Source organism: Trichoderma breve, chromosome 6 (genome assembly GCF_028502605.1).
Source record: "Trichoderma breve strain T069 chromosome 6, whole genome shotgun sequence".
Classification (NCBI taxonomy): Eukaryota; Fungi; Ascomycota; class Sordariomycetes; order Hypocreales; family Hypocreaceae; genus Trichoderma; species Trichoderma breve.
Genome location: NC_079237.1, coordinates 1695094 through 1720491, shown reverse-complemented (window position 1 = coordinate 1720491; position 25398 = coordinate 1695094). Strand labels below are relative to the sequence as shown.

Below are 25398 nucleotides of genomic sequence, written 5' to 3'. Positions count from 1 at the left end.
GCTCTTGGATATATGCAGTCTTGGAGATTCAATTGCCTGATGGTACCAATTGGCGAGCATCCATGATATCCTACATATCAATTTTCTTCATCTCACCCACAAAACATCTAGGCAGTGCCCACATCGACATCGACATCAAACACCAAACCATCAAACCGTGCATGTACCCTGTAAGCAATTGGTGATGAGCATCATCTCCCAGCGCCGTGATTGGCCTCGGCCATGCAAAACAGCAGCTCGAGGTGCTTCTTTGGAGCGCATCGCTTTTGCCGCTGCTGTGCGCCTTTCCGCTTCAGTCGGCGAACACGTCGAGATGCCTCTTCGCCAGCCAATCGCCGACGCCCACGGCAGCAAACAGCTGCGGCAGGGATGACGAGCGAGGGCAAATTCAGCCAAAACAGCTGTAGGCAGAGGCGAGACGCTTCCCCCAGCGGCCGGCGCCGGAAGGCAGAAGCGCCTTTGAGCAGCGGCCACGACGGTCGTGCAGCTTTTCGCTTCGCATATGCCATTGCATGCTTATGCAGCTTGTGCAGTTTCGAAAATGCAATGCGTGTTGCGTTCTTTTTTGCTTTTGCTCCGCCCACGCCTGTTGGTGATTTTGGTTTGGCGTGCTGAGTTCGTGAATTGATCGCCTGGCCCAATTGCGCGTCTCTGTCTTGCCCCTCACTGCAACTTGCGCGCGGCCATTCTACTACGACTACACCATCACTACCCTTAACAGCTGAAGAGATTGAGCGTTCTGTCATCTTCTTCCGTCTCGCCGCGTCTCTTCTCTCTCCCTCGTTTCGTCCTGCTGCTGCTTCGCCACTATTACCACCACCAAACCACCAACCACACCACCCCCCATCGCTTGCTTGCCACTGCTATTTCAAGCACCCTCTTGCATCTGCATCTGCATCTCCTCTGCCTTACGCTGGCCCTTAGTCGTTGTGTGAGACTCCGCCAACGCTACATACAGCAGTAGAGTCACTGTCGTGCCACTCTTGTCACTAGCGAGGGACACCCTACGGCCCTACCACGTATCCGTCCAGTATCCTCCTCTTCCCCCATCCCATCCTATCCCATCCTGTCGAAGCCAAACCAAAGCCAGACCAGACCGGATCAAACCAGACCAAACCAGACCGGGCCTGGCCAGGGACCTTGTCCGAACGACACGAATTGATGCCTTGGAGTGCTCGGAGCTGCACAGCTTGCATGTTGCCGCGCCCGATGTCTTGCTGAGACCCTGGACCGATCGTCGCCGAAGCCCAACACCCCAATACTCTCTCCCAACCTGCCTGGCCTTACATATATCGTATTTAACCACCGATACGCATCTTCTCAGCCCATCATGTCTTTACCCACCTTTGGCCTTGAACCGCCGTCAGACCAACCTCAGCCTGATTCTCATTCCCAGTCTCCGTCTGATCCTCAGTCTCAGTTTCAACACCAGTCTGAGCCTCAATCCCAGCTGCTGCCTCAGCCTCAGCCTTCATCGCTGCTGTCGCCTCGGTCATCATCGTCCACCACCGAACCTCGTAGTGGTGGCGGCAATTCCCTCCCCATCTCCTTCAGGCGTTCCATCCAGCCCAATCCGTCTCCGACAAGCCTTGTGCCGTCCACTGCTGAAGGCAAGCCGATCCCCGTCGATGATTCAACCGTAGAGTACCGCACCACCGCCCTCCGAGAGCTCAACCACAACTTCCCGAGCCATCGCTACGCAAAGTCGACCGGCGCCCAGAGCAGCACATACTCGGAGCCCGTCATTGTCCGGAGCTACTACCCTCCGCTGCCGTCCAGCAGGCCGTCCAGCTCGTCTCGTGGCCCCATCGCTCACGGGTCGACCGTCTCCGGTCCTGGTGCCGGCTCCGGGTCCCAGGTCAGCCGATTTGCCGAAGCAGTCGCCGGCGTCCCTTCCAGGTTTGTGTCCGGAGAGCCCGGCATGTTGAGCACCATGGTGTTATCCTTTGGAAAGAAACCCGTAAATGGCCGTGCCGAGGACGAAGCCCGCCTGCCCCCGGTGGAAGCCTTTAGCTTTAAAAGCTTCATGGCCAATATCGAAGCACAGGGTGGCGGTGTTGCTGGTGATATCAACGCCGATCTAGACCGGATTGCCGAGATTTGTGCCAGATCCAGGTACTCGCTGAGCAATCAATACGAGGTCCATTATACTCCCCATGGATCTGGGGTCTCCTTCTTCACTTCCTCGGCCCAGTTGAATGACTCCCAAGGCCCAACCCTGCAGGCAGTCTCCGCCGACGACGAACACAGTGTAGGAGCATCAACCCGTAGGAGGAGACGCATGGCTCGCCGGAATAGCAGAGCTGTAGGAACCTTAGAAACAATCATATCGTCTAGTCGATCTTCAGATGAAGAACAGCCCGGCAGGAAAAAGACTGCGTCCGAGATTGCAGAGGAAATTCGCGGTCGGGCGGCACTGAAGGGGTCAGGACACTCCTCTCACAGCAGCTCTTCCAGCGAAACCCTTGATGAGCGAAGTGACACGCACCACGAGGATGCTACTCCAAAGAAATCCGCATCGTCCCTTGCTCTCATCGATGCCTCTACAAGACTTAATGGCACGGCTATAGATTCTCCACGCTCATCGGCCACCGGCCTCGTCAGTGAGCCAGCGCGGCCCCAAGAATCAACGAGCCAGCTTGAGATACGCACAACCCCAGAGGAGCTCCTTGAGGGGCCCCCTGTCGTTCTAGTCAAGGAGACGCCTGCTCTTCCGAAGCAATACGGCCTCTCTGTTGCAAAGGGAGCCATCACGCACACCAAGACGGACACTGCAGGCAGTGGCATCCTGTCCATGATCAACGGCTGGATGCCCTGGAAGCCATCTTCCAATCCGTCCGCCCATCATAACAAGGGCCTTGCTGAGGGGAGTCTCCGAGACCTCTTAAAGGTAACCGACTACAAGGGAAAGGGAATACTTCAATGATCCCTTGGTTGATCGGTACCGAAAAGAGGCATTGGATAGATCAATGGGTGAATGGATGGTCGAAAAGCGCAAATGTCGAATATGATACCAAACAAAACTGAGAAAGAGGAGGAGAACACAGAACGACCCTCTTACTTGGTTTCTCTTTTTTTTTCTATTTTGGCTGGCTGTTTGGATTTTACTTGATGGGATACCCGCACATGAGAAAAGAGCTTATGATACCACACTTTATGATGAATTTATTGATGACGTTATGACAATGGGACGATATTCTCAGAAGACTTGGATTTCTTTATATTTGTTGTGTCTTTTGGATTACTTATACATTCCACGAGGCAATGAATAGTTTTCATGCATTTGAACTTGAAAGGCGTTCGATGTATATAGTATAGCCGGAATGAAGATTCATTTTCAGTGGCACAGTGCACAACACAGCTTTAATTCGTCGTAACAGCTTTCGTATATTAACTTCCCGCCAGAAGCCCGGGTTCTTCTCTTCTACATCCCTCTCAAAGCCATAAACAACGACGCAGAGCCAAGTCTCTGCCATGCAATGCCACCTCTCCCTTTAGGAAAGCTTTCCACGTCCACGAAACGCCAGATATACCCTTTTGAACACCTTTCGAGTGAGAAGAAAGAGAAAACGAAAATGCAAACGAAACCTTTCATGCCCATGTACGGCATTATAAACTACATTGACAACGCCGTCCCATCTTCAAAGCTTCAGTAGAGCTAGGAGGGAGGAAAAGCCGGCTATATATCAAACAGGTAAAAATCTGTTCACAATGCCACCTTGAAGAAAATAGAGAGCTGCTCAATTCATTCCTTCGTAGCTGTCGTTGCCGTTGCTGTAGCAGTGCCACCTCGGTTATCCGCCGGCTTCTGATCGACGTGTATCCTCTTGGCACTCCTCTCGCGGTCATGAGACTCCGGGACGCGTTTCTTGTCCTTTTCGCGGGCAGTGTCCTTGGCGGCTTTCCGAGCCTCCCGATCTCGCCGCTCGTTTTCTTTCCGCAGCGCTTTCGACTCAAACTCGTGCCAATCACCACCAATATTTGCTAGTCTGTCAATATGGGTTAGTAAACTAGAATGTCCATGACAGGATAATCAATCCAAAGGAGCATCAAACTCACTCTATTGCCTGTCTGGGCAGTGGCTCTTCGGTAGTGAAGTACGGGTGTTGCAAGATCGTGGATGCTGTGGGCCTCTTCGCCGGGTCGTAGCAGAACATGGATTGTAGCAAGTCAAAGGCAGCAGGAGACACTCTGTCTTTGTATTTCTCCGCAAAGACATTCTTCCGTTTAGCAGTTGGTCGGAGCAGCTCGAACCACGCCATGTCTGTGATTCCAGGCCAATCGTGGCGGGTCGGCGTCCCAAGAACATTGTATATCTTATCCAGCTGACTGAGCTCTGTTCCATCGCCAGCAAAAATGGCAAGCCTAGTGAAGATCTCGACCATAACACAGGCGGCACTCCAAACATCAACGGCAGCAGTGTACTTGGTTTCTCCCAGCAGGAGCTCCGGTGAGCGATACCAAATCGTAATGACCCGATTCGTGTAGTCCAGCTGGTGTCGTTTCGCATAAAACCGAGCCAGTCCGAAATCTGCCAGCTTCAATATTCCATCGCTACTAACAAGAATATTTGCAGCTTTGATGTCTCGGTGAAGGACGCCTCTCTCATGGAGATAGTCTAGCCCTTCGAAAAGTTGCTTGGCCATGTGCTTCTTCTGAGCTGAATCTAGCGAGAAGGAAGGATGGTTGAGCAGACCCGTCAAGTCATGAGAGAGGTACTCGAAAACCATGAAGCAGTCATTCTTCTCTACCATGACTTCCTGAAGATTGACGATGTTGGTGTGTCTCAGCGATTGTAGCAGTTTGATTTCTCGGACAGCTGTCACGGGGAAGCCATCTCTTTCACCCTCCATGCGAATTCGTTTTAGAGCAACGAGTCCCTTTGTGTATACATTGAGCCCCTTGAACACTTTTCCATATGTCCCTGAGCCGACAACAGATTCATTTCCAGGCTTTCTGAAAAACACCGAGTCGGATTCAATCAAGTCGTCGGGGAGAGTCGGTCGCGGCTTTGGTCGTTTCATCACTTTCATCACCTTCCGCGTTCTCGGTCCCAATTTTGGTCCCTCGGGAGGATTCCTAAACTCTCGCCGAGAACGTGCGGAAGACGGCTCAGTGGGTGCACTTGGCGGAGGTTCTCGGTCACGGTCACGTTCTCGGTCTCGGTCCCGATCACGTTCGCGTTCACGCTCACGCTCACGGTTAGTGGGTTGGGCCTGCTGTACAGACTCTCTTCTTGGGGGGGCGGCGTTGAACTTTTGGGAAATCTCGGGCTTCGGAGCCGCGGGGGTTGGTTTTGAGGAGGGCTTAAACGCAAAGCTGAACTTGCCGGCACCACTTCCCGGCTTGGGTGCAGTTTGTGATGATGCTTCAGCACCATCCTTGGACGTAGTATGACTGGTGGGAGCTGGTGGTGCATCGTCTGAGCGATCCAAAGAGGCATTTTCATGAGCATCAAGGGTCTCAGTGTCTGCCGCAGCACTCGCATCCGCATCTGCGGCGGTGGACCTCTGATCAACTTCTTCATCTGACGGGAATCCATTGCTTCGAGGGGGAGGGGGAGGCGGCGGCGGCGGCGCTTGGAATGAAGGGTTCCGAGAGGTGCTCTTGAAGCCAGTGCCACGATAGCCACCTCGATTTGCGGTGGGCCCGCCACGAAAGCCACTCCCTCGATGACCCCCTCGGTAGTTACCCTGAGGACCAGTGGGTGCGGCATAAGGAGGGGAATGTAGCGAATTCACATGGTAATGGTTTTGTGATCCATTCTGAGGAGGGCCACTGGAAGGATAACCGCTGCCACCGTGAGCATACTGCGGAGGATATTGTCTGTTTATTCTCATTAGCAGCCATGAAATGCAGATAGTTAGCTAGACACATACTGTTGGGGAGAGTATTGATGATTCCAGCCGGAACGACCCGCACCATATGACGATGGAGATGGCGAGTTGTGAAAGGAACCCGAGTTCTGAGGAGACTGAGAATATCCTCGAGGGTCATTGCTGTGATGGGATTGATGTGAATAGGTGGGGTTGTATCCTCCTCGGTAACTGCTCCGAGACGTCATGTCGTCGTCAATGTCGGACCGCGAAGTGTGAAGCGGTTCGGAAAACTCTTTGCCTCGATTTCGATCACGATGGGCGATAGGAGACGCAGGTCTCTGGTCTCGATTGGCTTGTCGGTAGTCACCGTCGATTCGCGATCGGTCGTCAGTGGCAGTGCGGACCGTCAATGCCGGCTCGGCCACACGTGACTGCGAATCTCTACGGTTTGAAAATGAATGTCGACTGCTGGCAGGTAGTGGCGACCGTCTCCGTGACGGGCTTCGAGTTGCTTCGGGTTTGTGACGGTGGCGTGAGTCGCGTCGGGAATGTCTCCTGTCGGCCTCAGATCTTGTTGGAGAGCGGGAATGAGATCGTCGTCTCGAATGGTGGCGGGCTTCGTCGTCGACTCGGGAAGGAGATTTGTGGGAAGAGCGATGGTGACGCGGTGAGGGGCCTCGACGATCGGGAGAATGGTGTCTTCGTCGCTTGGATTCGGGCTTGGAGCCTTGATCTCGACCGCGCGGTGGCGGACTGTGTGCCTTCTTGTAGCGTTTCCGACGTGATGAGCTCAGAGACCGACTGCGGCTGCGGCTCCGACTTCTGTGTCGCTTGGAGGAGGACGGTGAGCCGAGTCCCCCACGGTCACGATCTCGGTCTCGATCTCGGCCTCGCTCACGGCTACGGCTACGGCTACCCCGAGTCGTCCTGGGCTTGACTTCAGAGGAACGCGCCTTGCTCTCACGATAGCGAGGGATCAGGTCGTCCGAATCGGCAAGCGGGCGCGAGGATGCAGGCCTCTCCCGCCGGGAATATTCCCGGCTGCGGTCTCGTGAGCGATGCCGGTGCGCTGGCGCTGAGTCTCTGGGGCGATGGTGCTGGCGAGAGTAATCCGAGCTGTGACGGGCCCCGTGGGGAGGAGATCCTGGTCGATCCGAGGATGTCACTCCTCTGCCAGATCGAGGCCGTTCTCTGTAATCATAACTTCCTCCGTCGTCTCTCATGGCAGCATGTCGAGGGCGACGCGGAGGCGATGTAGTCTGCCCCATTGGGACCTGCACCTTGTTTGAGTTTTTAGCGTCGCAGCGCTGGTAAATCGCCGCACCTTAGCCGGAGGAGCAAGGGTCGAGGTATGTCCGCGTCCCACAGCTTGGGACAAATGGCGCTGCAGTTGAGGGTTGTGAGAGCAAAGTGCAGGGCAGTAGAGGGAGAGGAAGAGAAGAGGAAAGAAAAGGGTAAAAAAAGAAAAGGGCGCCGAGGCCCTGGTGCCACAGCCCCGAACATCCCCCCCAAAGAGCTGACCGCCGTCATGATGAGTTTTTCGCGGCCGTCGTTGGATGCCCTGAGCCTCAACCGTGGCTCTTCCCCAAAGCCGTCCTGTCCCGGAAATCCGCCACGCCCAAATAGCCACCCAATCTTCCGGACATGCACTTGCAAGCTTGCACCATCATGGCAATTTTCTCATACACCTCCCCATCATTTCATAGCCCCAAGACATGCAGAAGACAGCCAGCTACTGCCAATCATCTCGACCAGCCAGAGCAGAGCATGCTCTAGCCGTCATCAACCAGCAACAAATCGCTATGTACGTATCCTGGCGGATCATTTACGAGACTTACCATGGGCATCAATCGCCATTCTAACCCCTTCTGCCACGCAACTTCGCCAGCTATCTCGTGACCGTCGATATGTGATGCATAGGTCAAATGAGAGAACTGACCACCACGTAACATATGTAGGGATGAAACGCGCAAGTTTTGCGTTATTAGCCCGATCTCCGTGTCGTAGCTCTTCTCCTTCTTCTTTTCGTTCCTTTTAAAAGGTTCATTCCCCCTCCAGTCAAGTAGCCAATCATCATTCAGGATGCCTCAGGGTTGGTCAGCGTCACTGTCGACACTGCAGCATCTCAATGGCATCCAAGTCAACGGAATCCCTGCCTCAAGGCTATAGAGAGAGGCTGCTGAGCAAGCAGAGAAATAAATCTGGGTCCATATGATGCGCAAATGGCCTCTATCCCGCCAAATCCGGCGCCTGAACATGTGACAAGACTTCTCGACAAGTGAAAGACGCCATGTCGGCTTGAATAGGGCTCTGGTGTTGAGAGCACGATATATCTGCACGACCGCATAGGGTTTTATCCGTTATATGCAAAGTCGATTCCTCCAAGAAACCTAGCCGTCACAGGGAGATACCGTAGGCGTGCGAAGGGAGGGCACGGTGAGGCGATTTACAGGTGCCTTGTTGCGACGCAAACAATAAGGTTGCGGTGGGGTATTGGCGACGACTTCATCCGAGGGTCGGCGGCTTTATATCATGTCTTATTCGTAAGCCCCAGCAAGCCCGTACTTGATCAGTGGGCCGCATCCAACATGTCGGCTCGTGTAGGGAAACGATATTCCGGGGGACAAGGCTCCAAATCGCTCGTCAGGGAGTCAGAAGCGCCGAACTCCTCTTCGCACTCCCCCCATGTCTGGCGGGCAATGCCATAGAATCCCAGAAAAGAATCATGGCGCTCGCTCTCCAGAAGATTCCGACAGTCACAGGCATCGCGTCTCGTGGAGCGCCGATGCGAACTCGTTGCGTTGGTGATGCTTGCTTTGCATGGTAGAGTCTCTTTCGTGCGAACCCACACCAAAAAGAAGGTTGATCCACGTGATTTTTCTCGTGCACAGTAACGGGGGTGCTTCCTAAAATGCACTAGTCGCTCTAAGGGAGAGGCAGACGCTGTGAGGGTACCTCTAGTGCCCTTAAGTTTGCTCAGTGCCGGGAGTTACTCCGTCCAGCATCTCAGGTACCTTGTGTAAATCGACCCGCAAAATAAGGGAATCAATGGCCATGTTCAGTGCTTGAAGACAAATTGACTAAGACGCAAGCAATCAGATCTGACATATAAATAGTAGTTGATAGGCGTCAGCAAACTCCAGCTAAACAACTTGAAGCAACAAAATACAATCCATCGCAAGGTACTCGGTGTCTTAGTCTACTCCGTGCCTCAACAAACTAACATCAATTCCAGCATTTGCCGCGGTTCGGTGTAACTCTTCGAAGCCTCGGAACCTGTCAGTGGGCCCCTGCAGTCTCTGATGCCAAATGAGTAACTGGCACCGCTCTGTACGGTGTACACTCCCGTTACCAGCTATCGCCACCGCCATGGCTGTACTGTCTACCCAACCCGCAGGGGTTCCGCTTCATGGACACTGTTGCATGTGCAACCCTCGTTATCAAGAAGCGGGCTTTGCACTTTTCATCTAGATAAAGATCCGAGTTTTGCTGGTTGTCTCGGCGTATTTCTAGATTCAATCACCCCTATTGCCCTTGATACTGTACCACCTTCTAGCCCTTTCTCTGTGATTGTAGCTTCCGTCGGGTTACAAAACCGTTCGAACTCTCACAGCAATGGAGTGGCTCGGGAGGGCAAAGATTGAGTTTACTCATTCGCCAAATCCAAGGACGATCAAGGAAAAGGACGGCAATGAGACGGACCTCCTCAAGATCTGCGAATCAAACACGCCGCCATGCCAGCTAAATCCGCTGTTATTCAACGGCCACATACAGACAATCTGGACGGCAACGAAGCCGCATGGACCACTGGTGTACTACAAGCGCAAAATCTTCCAGGCCGAACATGAGGCCTATGACGGATCCTTTGCTGTCGATTTTGTCGTAGAGCCTCACGATGGTCGAGATGAGGGCCTGCCGCCACGTACTGTCCATTACTCGGAAGAAGAGTTCGCCACTATCGGCTCAGACGATGCGAAGCCTATGCTGGTGGTGCTGCATGGCCTTTCGGGTGGCTCTCACGAGGTTTACCTGAGGCACACGATTGCTCCTCTACCCGAACAGGGCTGGGAGATTTGCGTGGTGAATTCTCGAGGCTGCGCGGGCAGCAAAATCACGAGTGGCATCTTGTATAATGCACGAGCAACGTGGGACATCAGACAGGCAAGATTCCTCGAAACCAGTTGGCAGACATGAAGAGTCACTAACAATTCGCAAAAATAGACGGTCAAGTGGCTTCGGAAGACATTTCCAAATCGCCCACTGTTCGGTATTGGTTTCTCTCTCGGTGCTAATATTATAACCAATGTAAGTGCCAGTCTCCAAGTGCTCAAGTGCATTAGTAGCTAACATGCCCGCCAGTATTGCGGTGAAGAGGGATCGGATTGCCTTTTCAAGGCTGCTATCGCCTGCTCAAACCCATTCAGTCTAGATATTGCGAGCAAGACGATGACAAGCACCTTTATTGGAAAAGAGGTCTACAGCAGAGTAATGGGCAGTAAGTTTTCTTCTCAAAATACACGCTTGAACCGAACCATAACACATTGCAGCTGCCATGAAATCCCTGATTGAGAGGCACAAAAAAGAGCTCAAGCAGCACACCAACTTGGATCTCGCTGCTATTGCAAACGTTACTTATTTATATGAGTTTGATCGGCAAATTCAGTAAGAATACCTCTTAATCGCGTCATCCACATTTCATGCTGATACTTTCACAGATGTCCCACATGGGGATACCCAACCGAGACTGCTTACTACCGTGATGCATCTTCGTCAGACGCAATCCTCTCAATCAAGATACCATTCTTGGCGATTTCAGCAATAGATGACCCAGTCCGTTCTCCTCTCTCCTAAATCACGAAAGCTTGTATTTTAACAGTCTTGCAGATTGCTGTCAAAGAAGCCATCCCATTCGAGGAATTCCGTCAGAACCCCAACACAATTCTGCTCACCACATCTCTGGGCGGCCATTTGTGCTGGTTTGAACCCGGAGGATCCCGTTGGCACCCCCGGCCGGTATGTACTACCTTACCTCTCTCTCTCTCTCTCAAGGGCGACAAGTCCAAGGGACCTACCCAAAGTCGCTAACGCAATACTGTAGGTGTGCAATTTCCTTAACCACATGGCATACAAGGTTGATCTCGATAGCGTCGTGCCAATGGATTATCCCGCTAGATCGCAAGCGTTTCCGGGCTCTGATTATGACCCAATGAGACGTAAAATGAACATTGTGCGGAGTTAGGAGGCATTGACATTATTTTCTCTTTCCGGATAGACAAGATTATGAATTATATAGACAAAAGAGCAAAAATGGGATGGAGGTCTTTAATAGATAGGGTTAGCTCAACCCTTCGAGTTAATACACACGGTATTTGATTTCGGCCGTATAATCCATCTCCTTCGATAAGGCGGTGCAGCGCCAAACAAATTACACCGACTTCTCTCTAATCAGCTGACCGAATGCCATTGTAACTTGATTAAAAATAATCCCCTTGCTTCTCCGTTCGCTAAGTCTATATATAGGGGATTGTAGCTGGAAACCTATGGTTTCCCAATCATTATGCTCGAGGGGAGGGCAAAAGCTACCAGCCCCATGTGTTATAGTAGTACTGTTGTCTCTCTCCCAATGGCACTAGTTCTTTGCTTCTTCAGCTGTCCACTCTTCCTCGGAGAAATGATACCACTGGGAAAGGCCAGTGAAAACCGCCCAAACCTCGGTGGTGAGGAAGAGGTGCAAATACTCTGTCCCTAGATAGTTCATAAGTGACGTCCAAGAGCAGCCACTGAGAAGATTAGTCTCGCATATGTCTTCACAGGGTAGGCCATTTCGCAAGCAAAATGCTCGTGCCACTAGACGCAGGGCAGCTGCATCATATGGGGTCATCAACAACCGTGTTATGGAGTTGGCAAGCATATGCGACGCCAACAGTGCCGGAATCTGGGTGAGCAGTGTATCTAAATATGTTGGCTGAGAACTGACAGATGCTCTTGAATCTGTGTTGGCAACGCTTGGCCGCAATTCTGCACTCCACAGCCCTTGGGGAGCATCTGTAGACTCAGTCGCTTCGACGTCAAAACTGATGAGGGTCGCTCTTATCACATCGTTGTCCTCCTCATCGCTCCCATAATCATCACCTCTTGCCGAGAATATACTGGGTCGACGAACAACTTCCATGCTTCCCGTGTCGGTTGGCATTTGGCTATCCACGGGCGCAACGGGCGAACCTCCTTCATTGCTGTGAATCTCACTAGGAGCCTCGTTCATGAAAGACTGTGACATTGATGGCGGAGCTTGTGGTATCGTCTTACCACGGAAGACCGTGCTGGGAAGACGCTTGAAAGTCTCGGCCCATATGTGCGGTTTCCAATCACGAACCATTCGTTGAGTCATAACAAAAACAAGAAATGGGGCGTTGGTTATTAAAGCACTGCCCAGCCACTGCAGAATTGCAGAGACGCCAAAGTTTTCGGGCGGCGGCGGGGCGACAATCGGTGATTCTTGAGTAAAGGGGATAAAAAAGGAGGGACTGGGCAGCCACTGACTGCTCGGTATCAAACCAAGTCTCTGTAGGGATATGTGTAGTTCTAGATGAACTCGGATGTATGACCACACTTCATGGACACTGAAGGGAATTAGTGAGTAATTCCACACAAAGTCTACTGCCGCGAAGATGATTACTTACCAGCGCCGAGCAGTCAGTTTTTCTTGCTCACCAAGCCACAAACGGGCGACTGAGAACTCGATGTAATTTGACAACAAGTTTGCGGGAGCACCAGGAAGAATATCCCTGGAGATTGAGAAATCTTGTCGCGCTTGCTGATATAGTTCCCAAAATGGAATTCGGGAATATCTTTTATAAATCTAGCAATACACAATTAGCACCAATAACGCGAACGATGCAGAATTCGTTGATTGGAGAAGGGCGCTTCACCAGAATCCGATCTCTTAGGCCATTGACACCAAATAGCCCAACTGCCTCCACACAGCGCTTAGCAGAGGATGCCAGCTTCAGCCCAATTGCTTCTTCATAGGCGCCATGTCGTCTCTGCGAATCAACTTCGGGGCCTGGATTTTCAGGTTCAGCTATGCCAATGATAAACATGACCTGGTTGTGTGACCGGATGATGTCCCTGTTGATCCTCATAGTGTCAGGATTGATTGGACGTCCACCATGGTCGTATTGCTGACTTGGTATCCGCGGATCATCTTCACCTTCGCCTTGAACTACATCGTCAAATGGCGAGCGGCCCTAACAGTGTCAGAAGTGATAAGTAATAGGCCGGCATATCATCTCATACCAGGGCCTGGGCCACGAGCGGGCCTTGCATCCCCATTGCGAATGACTTTTGAAGCAGACAAGCTCCTCAGCATCTCACTTCACTCAAACATGGTCCACGGACGCGGATATCAGTATAGATGGAGCTATACTGTATGATGATTAAAGGATGTATTTTCCCCCCCAGATTCTCTCACTATATACATTCAGTAGGATTGGCAATGATTAGCACGGGAGCAAGTTGCCTGTAAATGAAGTGGACGTCAGCGGCGCTTAAACGGTTAAACCATGGCACAAAGGCAAGACCAATCATGTCCGAGCGGCGTCGCCTTTGCGCATTAGCCCGGCTCTTATCTTATCGGAGCATCAAAAAATAATTCCCAGACAGGCGCATTGCGCTTCTAGATTCCTCTTCACGACGAGCCGAGTTCACCACCATGGCGACGAAACAGCCCTTGAAGACGACGTTTGACGTCGAGCGCGTCATTCGGCCAATCTATACCGGAGGATCTGTTGCAATTGACAACAAGGCACAGATTCTAGCCACAACTCTGGGCGAGGATGCTATTCTAACAAACCCCACCAATGGAAAGCATTTGGCACAGATTGAAGGCGTAAGTGATGTTATGGACTGAGACGACTTTGGATGAAAAGCTAATTGAACAAAGGATGGAGATTCAATTTCGACATTGACACGTTCGTGGATCCCGCATAACATTGGTAAAACGCAGAGACTGACATTGTGTAGTAACGCCTTCCGGTTCCCATCTCATCGTTTGTTCCCGATCGCTGTCCATGAGAATTTTCGTGCTCAAATGGTCCTCAGAGGGTGATTCGATCGAAGCATCACTGGTCCGTACACTGAAGCCACATGCGACCCCAGTCATTGTTTTGGCGGTTGATCGTACTGGCACTCTACTGGCGACAGGCGGAACCGATGGTGTGATCAAGGTTTGGGATATTGCTGGTGGATATGTCACACATACTTTCCGAGGACCATCAGTTTTGGTGTCCGCACTGCGTTTCTTTGAGGTTGCAGCAAGGGCAATGCCCAATCAAAACCCCAAAGGTTCGAAGAACCGGTCCAGGACGGAAGATGATGAGGACGAAGACGAGGCAGACGCCGCCACCACTACAAATTTCCGATTAGCTTCTGGTAGCCAAGATGGAAAAGTGCGGATTTGGGATCTGAACAAGAGGAGCTGCATCGCCAACCTGGACTCCCACGTATCTGACGTACAGGCGATTGACTACTCTCCAGCACAGCATGCTCTTGTCACGGCCAGCAGGGACAAGACTCTCATCTGGTGGGATACGAAGTCGTGGAAAATCCGAAAAGTCGTCCCATGTCTCGAGCTCGTCGAAACAGCGGGATTCATCGACGATGGAAACCTCACATTCTCCGCCGGAGCCAACGGATGTCTTCGCATTTGGGATACCGACAAGGGCTCAGAGCTGACACCGAAACAATCTGCCAAGAGCGAAGAGGAGGGAATCATTGCCGGCATTTACCGACCAGAACTTCCCTTTATTCTCCTAGTGCAGGTTGATCACACGTTGGCTTTGTACGAGTTGTCATCAAAGGCTACGACAACAACCATTACCATACCTGAGCCTTTCCGCCGGATATCCGGCACACATGACGAGATCATCGACATGGCCTATCTCTTACCCGACAACTCACTGCTTGCTCTGGCCACGAACTCTGAGGATATTCGTTTGGTATCCGTAGCCGAATCAGAAAATGGTGCTCAGGAGACGGCGTGGACAAAATCGGAGACTCCATTCTTTGGCCAAGATGTGGCCCTCTTACGAGGACATGAGGATATTGTAATTGCATTGGATGTTGACTGGTCTGGGCACTGGGTCGCCACTGGAGCTAAAGACAATACTGCAAAGCTCTGGAGAATCGATCCCGCCAGTAGCACTCATGTGTGCTGGGCTACTTTTTCGGGACATGCAGAATCTCTTGGTGCTGTGGCCTTGCCCAAAACTGTTCCTGTCGAAGGTTCAGCGGCACGAACGGATCCTCTCAACCATCCACCTCCTTTTCTTTTGACAGGATCACAAGATCAGACAATCAAGAAATGGGAGATTTCCAAAACACCCCAGCAACAAGGTCAAAAAACCAACGCCCGATCAGTCTTTACGAGAAAAGCCCACGACAAAGATATCAACGCAATCAATGTGCATCATGCCGGCCAGCTTTTTGCATCTGCTTCACAAGACAAGACTGTCAAGGTGTGGTCAGTAGAGGAGGGAGAAGTGCAAGGTATTCTTCGTGGGCACAAGCGAGGAGTATGGACTGTGCAGTTCTCGCCTGCTCAAATGCCCGCTCTTCAGGGAGAAGATGGCCCTGTCACAGGCAAGGGTGTTATCCTGACAGGCAGTGGTGACAAGAGCATCAAGCTCTGGAATCTGTCAGATTATACGTGCATTCGTACATTTGAGGGGCATTCAAACTCGATTCTCAAGGTAGCTTGGCTCAGCATGACCTCGCGTTCGGAACAGGCCAAAGGACTGGTGCAGTTCGCGAGTGCCGGTGGTGACGGGCTTGTTAAGATTTGGAATGCAAACTCTGGAGAAACTGAGTGCACTTTGGACAACCACGAAGATCGAGTGTGGGCCTTGGCTGTGCATCCAAAGACCAATGCCGTCGTCTCTGGAAGCGGTGATTCTACCGTTACGTTCTGGAAAGATACAACGTCCGAAACTCAAGCAGCAGCATCTCAGGCAGCACTGAAGCTCATCGAGCAAGAACAGGAGCTTGAGAACCACATGCATGCTGGATCTTACAGAGAAGCCATTACTTTGGCCCTGCAGCTGAATCATCCTGGACGGCTGCTCGGCCTCTTTACCTCTGTTGTCACAACTAGCAAGCCCGAACAGGGCAGTCTATGTGGTATCAAAGCAGTCGATGAAGTTCTTGCAACACTCTCCGACGACCAGATATACTTGTTGTTGCTGAGGCTGCGGGACTGGAACACAAACGCTCGCACAGCTCCAGTGGCACAGCGCATACTGTGGACGCTGATCAAGAGCTACCCGGCTTCAAAGTTCTCAAACTTGCCTGTCAAGGGCTCGAGGGGAGAGAAGAGCTTGAAGGATGTGCTGCACGGTCTGAGGGTGTATACTGAGAGACACTACAAGCGCATGGAGGAATTGGTGGACGAAAGCTATCTGGTAGAGTATACCCTGCAGGAAATGGACAGCCTCGCCCCGACGCTCCAGGGCGACACTGTCATGAGTGGTTAGAGTTTCAATTACACGGAAGAACATATATGGGGCAGTATATAAAGTAGTTGGTATTTTACTGGTTGGAGGATGAGTGGATGTAAGTGGCCATTTCCAAAATCATCATATTATAGCGAAAGGATTAGATAAATAAAAGGGTAGTAATACATTGGTTTCATGGTCATTATACCAATTACTGTAATACTTAGCACTGCTCGAAATAAGTAAACAATGTTTCTATCTGAACGAAACGTGAGGCCCGAGAAGAGGAAAATTGAGTCTAGGTTAGGAGGGCATCATGATTTGAGAGAAGCAGATAAAAGATGCAAAAAGTTACTTGTTTTCAGAAAACTGTGAGTTGGTTGTAATACGATTAGTAATTGAAATTCCATTAAATCGGTTCATCAATCGTCTTCACGTTGCTTATAATAGATAATTTGTTTCTGCTTCAGCTGAACACTGTGAGATGGGATGGATGTCATCCTCTCTACAATAGCAGCTGCCCATGCCGCTGACTTTTAGGCTACTAGACCCACTGACATTTTCCATTTCAGCCTTGTACCAGTCAACCTCAACCTCTTGTCCAATTCATATCATAGCATTGCTCTTCTCCAAACACACAGCTTCTCCCCCTTGCTATTCCATCACAAGCCATGTCTAAACGACAAGCTTCTGAAGCTCTCGACGAGCTTCAGGACGTCGCATCGCCCGCGTCCAAGCGATCTCGAATGGGCGACTTCGACTCGCCCCTCGCAAACAGCCACGACGATGCGCAAAGCCCCGAGCAAGACGGAGACGCAAGAAACGGCCGTCCAGACGATGAAGACAGCGAAAGCTTCAGTGAAGATGACGAAGAGACGCCCATGTCGGCTCCTGTCCGGCAATCGGGGCCGGCCGACGGATACGACGACCTCTATCTCGACACCATCGACCGCAACGTGCTCGACTTTGACTTTGAGAAGCTGTGCTCCGTCTCCCTCTCCAACATCAACGTTTACGCATGCCTCGTCTGCGGCAAATACTTTCAAGGCCGCGGCGTAAAGTCGCACGCCTATTTTCACTCCCTCGACGAGGATCATCACGTGTACATCAACCTCGAGACGCAAAAAGTCTACGTCCTGCCCGAGGGCTACGAGGTCAAGAGCAAGTCGCTCGACGACATCAAATACGTCTCCGATCCTAGATACACCAAGAATGAAGTCATCCAGCTGGACCGTCGCGTCAACCACGTCAGCTGGACGCTCGACGGCAAGGAGTACACGCCGGGGTTCGTCGGCATGAACAACATCAAAGAGAACGACTACCTCAACGTGGTGGTGCAGGCACTGTCACACGTCTCTCCGCTGCGGAACTACTTCTTGCTGGAAGACTTTTCCAAGAAATCCGAGCTCGTCAAGAGGTGCAGCATCCTGTTTCGCAAGATCTGGAACCCGCGCGCCTTCAAATCCCACGTCTCACCGCACGAGCTCCTACAGGAAATCGCCCTCCTCTCCAACAAACGATTCACCCTCACGAACCAATCAGATCCTGTCGAGTTCCTCTCGTGGTTCCTCAACAATCTCCATCTCGGCCTCGGCGGCAGCAAGACGAAGCCGGGCAGCTCCATGATACAGCGCACATTCCAAGGCAAGCTCAAGGTCGAATCCCAGGCCATCACCGCCCGAGCCGATGCAGGCGATCGTCTGCGCTTTGAAGAGGCCGCCGAAGTCAAGGTCGACATTGTGCGCTTCCTCTTTTTGACGCTCGACTTACCGTCTGCGCCGCTGTTCCAGGACGAACTGGAAAAGAACATCATCCCGCAAGTTCCCCTGAGCACCATCCTGAGTAAATATGATGGCAAGCGGGCGCAAGAGCACCACGCACAGCGAAAACGATACCGCCTGCTGCACCCGCTCCCGCCGTATCTCTTGCTTCACGTCAAGCGCTTCTCACAGAACAAGTTCGTCTCTGAGCGGAACCCCACAATCGTCACCTTCGACGCGAGGAACCTCGACGTTTCGCCGTACGTGGAGCCCAATCCAAATGAATGGCCCGTGGGTGAGCCGATATGGTACGATCTCGTTGCCAACGTCGTCCACGAGGCGGTCCGCAAGAGGGACGATGTTGCGGATAGCGGCGAGGAGAAGAAGACCTGGAAGGTCCAGGTCAAGGACAAAGCCACGGGCGAGTGGGTTGTGTGCCAGGACTTGTTTGTCGACAAGGTGCAGAGCGAGCTGCTCTATCTTGGAGAGACATATCTACAAATCTGGGAGCGAAGAAGAACACCTACCAAGACAGCAGGGCCGGGAAAAGGAAAAGGAACAGCGTGAATGATGGAGCTGTGCATGTAATACCACCATATAATACCACTATATAACGCTGGCGTTGGATCAAGGGCGAAATCATCACAATAAAAGGAGGACTCAATCATATGTCGAAATAGAATTGACACTCGCAGGCTCTTCAGCCTGCGCAAGAGCATCTTTGTTATTTCATTCCTTCTTGTCCTTTTTTTTCTGTTTCGTAAGACACAGGCCGCCGCCAGGCTTTGCCGTGCTCAAACCATCAAGCTATAGTACATTATCCACATAATAAAAAAACCCGCCCTTCCGCCCACCATTTTCCAGGTAGAGCAAAAATCAGTTTGTCTCCCAGTGTACATCCCAGTAGTTTTCCATCCGCGGAAAGAAATCACACGAAAAACTGCCGCACCCAAGATATAGAGTTAAAAAAAAGACAGAAGAAAAAAACATAGAGGACGTACAGAAAACCAGGAAGCGAAAAACAACGAAAAGCAACAAAACAACGGGTCTGCAACATACCCAAGCGCTCTGCCCGGTAGTGTACACATAAACTTTGGGAAAATTCCATCATAGCCGACAAGAAGGACGAAAACATGGCACAGTTTGGCGGCATAAATAAGATCACAAGAGGAGGTTTTAAGGCTGTGCGAGCCTTTTGATGATTTCAAGCTTTTCTTTCTTCTTTATTCGTAGGTCTGCTTGGCTGCGTTGGTCGTGTGGCGTTTGTCATTGTGGTGTTGACTGGCCTTTTCGCGACGTTGTTCGTCAATAGCAGTTCGCTGCTGGATACTAGAATCATGCGACTTGAACTCGAGACGGGTGTTTGCCGGGAAGTTGAGAACCTGCTTCATAGTTTCGCTAAAATGGCAAACAAGGGGTTAGTTGGCTGGGTCGTAAAAAGTTGTGACGTAGAAGGAGAAAAAAAGTTCACACATACCGGATCTTGAGCACGCGACCGCCGTCAGTTCGGGTCCAGATGCTCAAGATATCCTCGCCATTGCGCATGCTCAACACGGCACCACAGACGTCCTCTCCGGCATCGCCGAATTGGTCGCCGATGAGGGACAGCAGCAGATCCTCCCAGTACCGATCTGCCACGCCCTTCTTAAGGCGAACAACCCACTTGCCTCCCTTCCGGTTGACCTCATCCTCCCATATTGGCCGAATGTCCTTTTTAAAGAGGTGATAATCGGACACGACGGGCAGGCTTGACGGCCGTTTGAGGTGAGAGTAGATCTGCCAGAACTCCTCCGCCGACCGCACCGTGGCGATACCGTGCAGTGTATTCTCATACTCGATGAAACCGTGCGCCTTCGAGATCGGGGGCCTGTACCAGAAAGACCATGCATCTTTCAACATGTGTATCTGTGTGACCCCGGGCAGCGGCTCTGCGGCCTTGGACTCGGAAATGGGCGCCATGTTGGGTGGTCTGGCTACGGGCTTCACCGCGTCCTTGGAGGCGTTTTGCTTGGCGACGGCTGAGCCCATCGCGGTTTCAAAAGGGTTCCCGCCAGACTTTGGCGTTTTGGCAGAGCCAAACGAGCCAAACGAAGCAAAAGCCCCCGAGCCCAGACCAAAGGCGCTGGACGCTCCCCCCGTCGGAGACACCAGCGCACTCCCCGGAGTGCTGTTGAAAGGATTCGATTTGCCATGCGACGACTTTACCGTGGCACTGCGGGAGGCGGGATCACCTCCCCCCAAGCCGTTGGCCCCATTGGAAGGCGTAGTGAGGGAAAGCTTTGACGAGCTAGACACCGGAAGGTCAGTCACAAGGGGTTCGCCATGGAGGCGACGTGTGGGGAGATCATACTTGGTTCGACGAGTCCATAGATTCTCCATTAAGCCTTGTTGGGGGTATTCGTCTGGTCTTGATGCCGGTGCTGCGGGGAGGGGAGGGACGCCTCGCTCGGGAAAGGTTTTTCGAGGGTCAGACGGAGGTCGCAGGGAGTCGCAGGATGAGGCGTGACAGGAGGCGATGCTATGTTTCTGGATGCGCGGGTCTCGAAAGTCGGTGACAAGATGGGAGAAAAACTTGTAAACTAGGTATGCGATGCGGGAGGGAGCGAGAGAAGGAGGGGGGTTTGCTTAGAAAAGCTGGTGATCGGAAAGGCGATGGAGGGGCTTCGAGGAGGCGGTCGCGAGACGAGGAGGATTGTTGAATACTTGGAAGAGCGATGCAGGCGGAGGGATGGCGGTGATTGCGCGATGTGTCGACGAAAAAGCTGTTCGGGTTTGGGGAGAATTATGTAGTGAGGTTGTGGATCTTTGGGGTTCTTGAAGGTAGAAGAATTCTGCGTGACATCGACGGTTGGTGAAATTTACGTGGAGTGCTAGCAGGTACATTGCCGGCCGTACCAAACGGGGTTACGGTTAGCGGCTTGAGAGAAGCCCTCCATTCTGGAAGCCCACATGAAACCCACTTTCAGGCCCTTGAAGCCGGAACCGACAGCGCGTCAGACGCCTGTAGAAATTTCTGTCAGTGCGTTTAGCAGCTGGCGGCTGAGCACTGCAACCGCGAGTGCATGGTGGTGTGCGGCATTAGTCTCAAGCTGCTACCTACTGACGCATGAAACGGTGCTTGGGAATTGATCTGTCCAATAATATAAAGCAAGCCTAGTTTTACACGTGTTTCCCGCAGATGTATGGGGAGCTTCTTGATGATCCATTCCGTGGGGGATTTGGGTATGAGACGGGAGATGTATATTTATAAAATGTCAACGAGATCAATAGGTGGATGGCTTCCATAAGGTCATATCGAGCTTACTCCCAAGGGGAAAAGGAATACACAAAAAAATTAGAACAAAGGTTCCATTTCGAGTGGTGTTGTACCGAGCTTAGACAGGCTTGGCTCACGTCACACTGCTTCATTTTTTTTTTCTTTTTCCCTTTTCCTTTTCTCCATCATCTACCACATGGCTGCATATTAGCCTGATGGCTGCCCATTGGGCTTAATAGGGCCTCACCGTGCTATTGGACTTTTGGGTCCTTGCATGATCCGATTTGAAATCCTTTTTTCTTTGTGCATGGAACTACATTTTGAGTCATAAATAGGTAGCTCTCACCTTGGACGAGAACGTTGATGCTGTAGATCTCTGGGGCTGCATATAAGTGCATAATCAATGTCTCAGCCTCCATACCGGTCAAAATAGCTACTGACAGGTACTGCAGTGGTATTATTGGTAGCTTTATGACCTCCTTGTTATCGATCAGATCATATTACACTTTAGTTTCGGAGCGCGAGAGCTGACCATGTCTTGTTGATGTGATGTGTCAAATAATCTGCCGTGTCCTCTTGGAGCACGCGACTTTCGTTGCATGGCAACAGGACCGCACATGAGGACTATTATTTGGCAAGCAATAAGTGAAAAGAAGACATATAGCAGGATAAAACCACTGTGCTGTATTGATATGATATCATTATCGGCGCAAATCCGTGAAGATAACAATTTTGAATGCTGCTTCCGGCGTCAAAGATAGGCCGGCACACTGGGTTAACACTGGTGAGGTCATCATCAGTCGGACAGATAGATGGCAGGTCTTAGATATCGTCCGCCAATTAGCAAATCAAGGACATTAAAACAACAGCTCGTGTGACACCACATTTCTGATGCAGCACCGAGTATCAAGATGCATCCTTGCTGTCTAATGCAGCAACGCTGGGTTCCAGAAGTCGAAAGCTCTCATCCAATACCACCGAGATCCCCCACCCCACAAAGTACAAAGTTACTTGTTTATCCACGGCCATCCTGTTATCGCCCCTCGATGCGACTGATAAGAGCCGATAAGCCCAAAAATTTCTGCGGCGCGACAGCAAAGCTTGGAGATTTGCCTAGAGTGCACTAAATCACCAAATTCAACTTACTACATCTCGTGTTAAAAGAGCTTTCGCAATGGCTCCCAGCAAGACGCGGACGGTCAAGAACAAGCACGCAGGCTCGAAGAGCAGCGCGGGCGCGCCTGGAAAGGGCGGCGCAAAGCGGTCTTCCACCGATGGCATCTCCAAGCCCAAATCCAAGTCCAAGCCAAAGGGCCCCGTTGTGTCGCAGCAGGTCAAGGAGAAGAACCGTGCCTTGCTGATGAAGCGGCCGAAGAAGAAGACGTACACTGCCGAAGAGCTTGGCATCCCGACTTTGAACATGATTACTCCCATTGGCGTCGAAAAGCCCAAGGGCAAGAAGAAGGGCAAGGTTTTCGTGGACGACAAGGTAAGCTTTAACATGACGGAATTACGCCTTGAAGGGAACCCATTGAGTGCTAATTATGCGATTAGGAGAGCATGACGACAATCCTGTCCCTAGTGCAAGCCGAAAAGGAAGGCCACATCGAGTCGAAGATAATGAAGGCCCGCCAGATGGAGGAGATTCGCGAGGCCAGGAAAGTGGAAGCCGATAAGAAGGCGGCAGAGAAGAAGGCGAAGTTTGAGGACACCAAGGAGTCCCTGAGGAAGAAGCGCAAGAGAAAGAGTGAGAAGGGCGATGGAGACGACAACCTGAAGAGCATATCACTTACGGGCTCAAAAGCGTCCAAGGCGGGCAAAAAGAGGGTATCATTTGCGTGAGGTGCGTTGGAGGAGGGCTATGGAAAATGTACATTGCATCTAGTATAATTGTTTGCTTTCCTACTGGCGCATGGAGTTGGGGCATACCATGAATAGCGATACTACAGAAATTATTGCTTGACGTAAAGTATCTATATAGAAGTTCAATTAACAGGGGCTACTTGAAGGAGCTTTTTGTCACCTATTTCCTGGCTTGTTGTACCAGTCGCGTATAGTTTTCATGAAGATTTTCCATTGAAAACTCCAATTAGCATAGGGTGATTGATCACGGTGAGACGTGCGTTGTCGAAGAGATGAACTAGGTTGTTGCATTTCGTAGAGGACATGACCAGACTCATATCAATATCATGAGAATTAAGAATCGATAATCCCGTACGGATTTCTCAATGAACCATACACTACACATACGTTCATTTAAGTGTTAGTGGTTGCCATGGGCCAGCAGGCTCAATTTTCATCTTGCTCTCCAGCATCACAACTCATCGTATTTCATCGGGATATTTCCATGTTCATAGTACCAGGCCAGAAAGAGACTGCGTGACGAATCAATATTCATATCTAATATCTCAAGTGCCAAAATCAAGTTTGGCATACCACAACGCCGTGATGATACTGTGTTCGTGCGTCTGTGTATTGCTGGGACAATGCCACGATACATGCCCAGTTCCTCTCCCATCCGTCCATCCAAAGACGCCTCAGGCGGACTCCTTTTTTCCACTTCCATATTCCTTTTTTCCACTTCCTTCGTAGGGGTCTTTCCTTCTAGGGCTTAGTTGCCGGGGATGGAAAAGAAAAAAACAAATTAAGCCCAAGGAAACAGTTATATATAGCTGCTAATATCACTTTCGCCGTGTCCTTTACTCGGTGGGCTCGCGAGGCTCTCTGGGCTCTCTTTGTTGACCACCGCTTCGACCACCTCCACGTCCGCCACGCTTGTTTCCGCGCTGGCCACCCTTCTCACCGTCACCCTTGCCCTCCTCCTTCTCGTTGCTGACCAGGTTGGCCGTGGCCAGTCGCTGGGACAGGTCGATCTGGGTGCGGATGGTGTTAGCCAGGTAGCTGACCATGAGAACGTCCTGGATGTGGTTGTTGAAGTCGTGCTCAATTTGAGAAGCATCGACCTTGGGGGCCAGAGACAGGGCGCTCATGAGGTACTGAGCCAAGGCATTGTTGGGCTCCTCATCCTCGTCTAGTACGCCGTTAACCCACTCGCTGACACGGTCCAGAAGCCCAATGGTTTGTTCGATAGATCGACCCAAGCTCTCAATATCTGATACAAGGGGAGCACTCCGTGACTCGAGGTCCCGAGCGCTTGCGACAGCCTCGAGGGCGCTCTTCTCGGCATCTCCGTACAGCATCTTGTGGGGAACCTGGATGAAAAGGCAGCTCTCGGCAGCTCGCTCGGCGTTGACGGCCACAGGAGCGCTGATGTAGCATCTTGTCTCGATATCCTTGCCGGGCTCTGTGGAGATGGTGAGGTGGATGGCGGGGTGAGGGAAGGTGCCGGTGTCAGGGGCGGCGAAGAAGTTCTGGATCAGGGCGCTGAAGCTGTTGAGCTCGTGGGAGGTGGTGTACCAGCCAAGCAGGGACTCGCGGGGGGAGGCCTTGAGGACCAGGGCGAGCATGTTCTTCTGGTATTCGACGTCGACCTCGACTTGGTCCTCCTCCTCGGTATGGGGGATGGCGAAGCACGAGCGGACCTCGACCTCGGTTCCATCTTCGGAGCGGGTGCCTACCAGGGCACCAATGACCCGGGTGGACTGGGAGTTTTCACGGACATCTCGTCGAACGGCGTGATCGAGGATGGAGAGGACAGCCTAGCCACAGTAACACATCAGCCAATGAACTTGTTTCTTCTTCTTTCCCCCCTCTTCTTTATGCCCTCTCTATGTCTCTCCCGGTCCTATATCGAAGCAAACTGGAGGGGTTCTCTCGTGATGGTGCATTATATACCTGAGGCTGGATCTGGACAGTAAGCGGGGCAATGTTCGTCTGGAGCCCGATGTTCGTGTGCGCCAGCGGGCGAGCGAGGTGCAAAAACCGTTCCGTTGCGGCAGCCATACTGGGCCAAAAAAAATGTCTCGACAAACGTAAAAGAGTGTCGAACGATTTTTTTCTTCCTTCTCCCTGCGATGCGTATGACAAGGTTCGAAGAGTGGGGGTGGGAAGGGGGGAGAAAGAAAAAAACGAGTGGCGCCGGCTCTCTCGAAAACTGGCTCGCTTTCTTTTTT

At 51.7% G+C, this 25398-nt stretch overlaps 9 protein-coding genes across 9 annotated transcripts; 5 read left to right on the top strand and 4 right to left on the bottom strand.

Annotated features, from left to right (window-relative positions):
* Positions 1 to 1330: 1330 nt before the first annotated feature.
* T069G_09472 (uncharacterized protein) lies at positions 1331 to 2926 on the top strand (the record flags this gene model as incomplete). Its single annotated transcript, XM_056176682.1, has 1 exon — positions 1331 to 2926. The coding sequence occupies one exon, from the start codon at positions 1331 to 1333 to the stop codon at positions 2924 to 2926; it is 1596 nt and encodes a 531-aa protein (XP_056025160.1).
* An 819-nt stretch (positions 2927 to 3745) lies between these two features.
* Positions 3746 to 7087, bottom strand: T069G_09471 (protein kinase domain-containing protein; the record flags this gene model as incomplete). The annotated part of the gene is made up of 6 exons (XM_056176681.1): positions 3746 to 3989; positions 4060 to 5693; positions 5742 to 5793; positions 5880 to 5999; positions 6060 to 6260; positions 6318 to 7087. 6 exons carry the CDS (start codon positions 7085 to 7087, stop codon positions 3746 to 3748), a joined length of 3021 nt encoding a protein of 1006 aa, XP_056025159.1.
* Positions 7088 to 9434: 2347 nt separating this feature from the next.
* Positions 9435 to 11058, top strand: T069G_09470 (alpha/beta hydrolase fold domain-containing protein; the record flags this gene model as incomplete). The annotated part of the gene is made up of 7 exons (XM_056176680.1): positions 9435 to 9980; positions 10041 to 10124; positions 10179 to 10314; positions 10367 to 10481; positions 10535 to 10649; positions 10704 to 10832; positions 10918 to 11058. 7 exons carry the CDS (start codon positions 9435 to 9437, stop codon positions 11056 to 11058), a joined length of 1266 nt encoding a protein of 421 aa, XP_056025158.1.
* A 390-nt stretch (positions 11059 to 11448) lies between these two features.
* Positions 11449 to 13151, bottom strand: T069G_09469 (uncharacterized protein; the record flags this gene model as incomplete). Its single annotated transcript, XM_056176679.1, has 4 exons — positions 11449 to 12358; positions 12500 to 12678; positions 12749 to 13066; positions 13116 to 13151. The coding sequence occupies 4 exons, from the start codon at positions 13149 to 13151 to the stop codon at positions 11449 to 11451; spliced, it is 1443 nt and encodes a 480-aa protein (XP_056025157.1).
* Positions 13152 to 13530: 379 nt separating this feature from the next.
* On the top strand, positions 13531 to 16348 carry T069G_09468 (utp13 specific WD40 associated domain-containing protein; the record flags this gene model as incomplete). The annotated part of the gene is made up of 5 exons (XM_056176678.1): positions 13531 to 13707; positions 13762 to 13789; positions 13842 to 14840; positions 14892 to 15101; positions 15156 to 16348. 5 exons carry the CDS (start codon positions 13531 to 13533, stop codon positions 16346 to 16348), a joined length of 2607 nt encoding a protein of 868 aa, XP_056025156.1.
* A 632-nt stretch (positions 16349 to 16980) lies between these two features.
* T069G_09467 (ubiquitin carboxyl-terminal hydrolase domain-containing protein) lies at positions 16981 to 18636 on the top strand (the record flags this gene model as incomplete). The annotated part of the gene is made up of 1 exon (XM_056176677.1): positions 16981 to 18636. One exon carries the CDS (start codon positions 16981 to 16983, stop codon positions 18634 to 18636), a length of 1656 nt encoding a protein of 551 aa, XP_056025155.1.
* Positions 18637 to 19292: 656 nt separating this feature from the next.
* Positions 19293 to 20448, bottom strand: T069G_09466 (eukaryotic initiation factor 4E domain-containing protein; the record flags this gene model as incomplete). The annotated part of the gene is made up of 3 exons (XM_056176676.1): positions 19293 to 19467; positions 19547 to 20356; positions 20420 to 20448. The coding sequence occupies 3 exons, from the start codon at positions 20446 to 20448 to the stop codon at positions 19293 to 19295; spliced, it is 1014 nt and encodes a 337-aa protein (XP_056025154.1).
* Positions 20449 to 22499: 2051 nt separating this feature from the next.
* Positions 22500 to 23167, top strand: T069G_09465 (uncharacterized protein; the record flags this gene model as incomplete). The annotated part of the gene is made up of 2 exons (XM_056176675.1): positions 22500 to 22814; positions 22880 to 23167. 2 exons carry the CDS (start codon positions 22500 to 22502, stop codon positions 23165 to 23167), a joined length of 603 nt encoding a protein of 200 aa, XP_056025153.1.
* An 857-nt stretch (positions 23168 to 24024) lies between these two features.
* T069G_09464 (JAB1/Mov34/MPN/PAD-1 ubiquitin protease domain-containing protein) lies at positions 24025 to 25228 on the bottom strand (the record flags this gene model as incomplete). Its single annotated transcript, XM_056176674.1, has 2 exons — positions 24025 to 24984; positions 25121 to 25228. The coding sequence occupies 2 exons, from the start codon at positions 25226 to 25228 to the stop codon at positions 24025 to 24027; spliced, it is 1068 nt and encodes a 355-aa protein (XP_056025152.1).
* Positions 25229 to 25398: the final 170 nt, after the last annotated feature.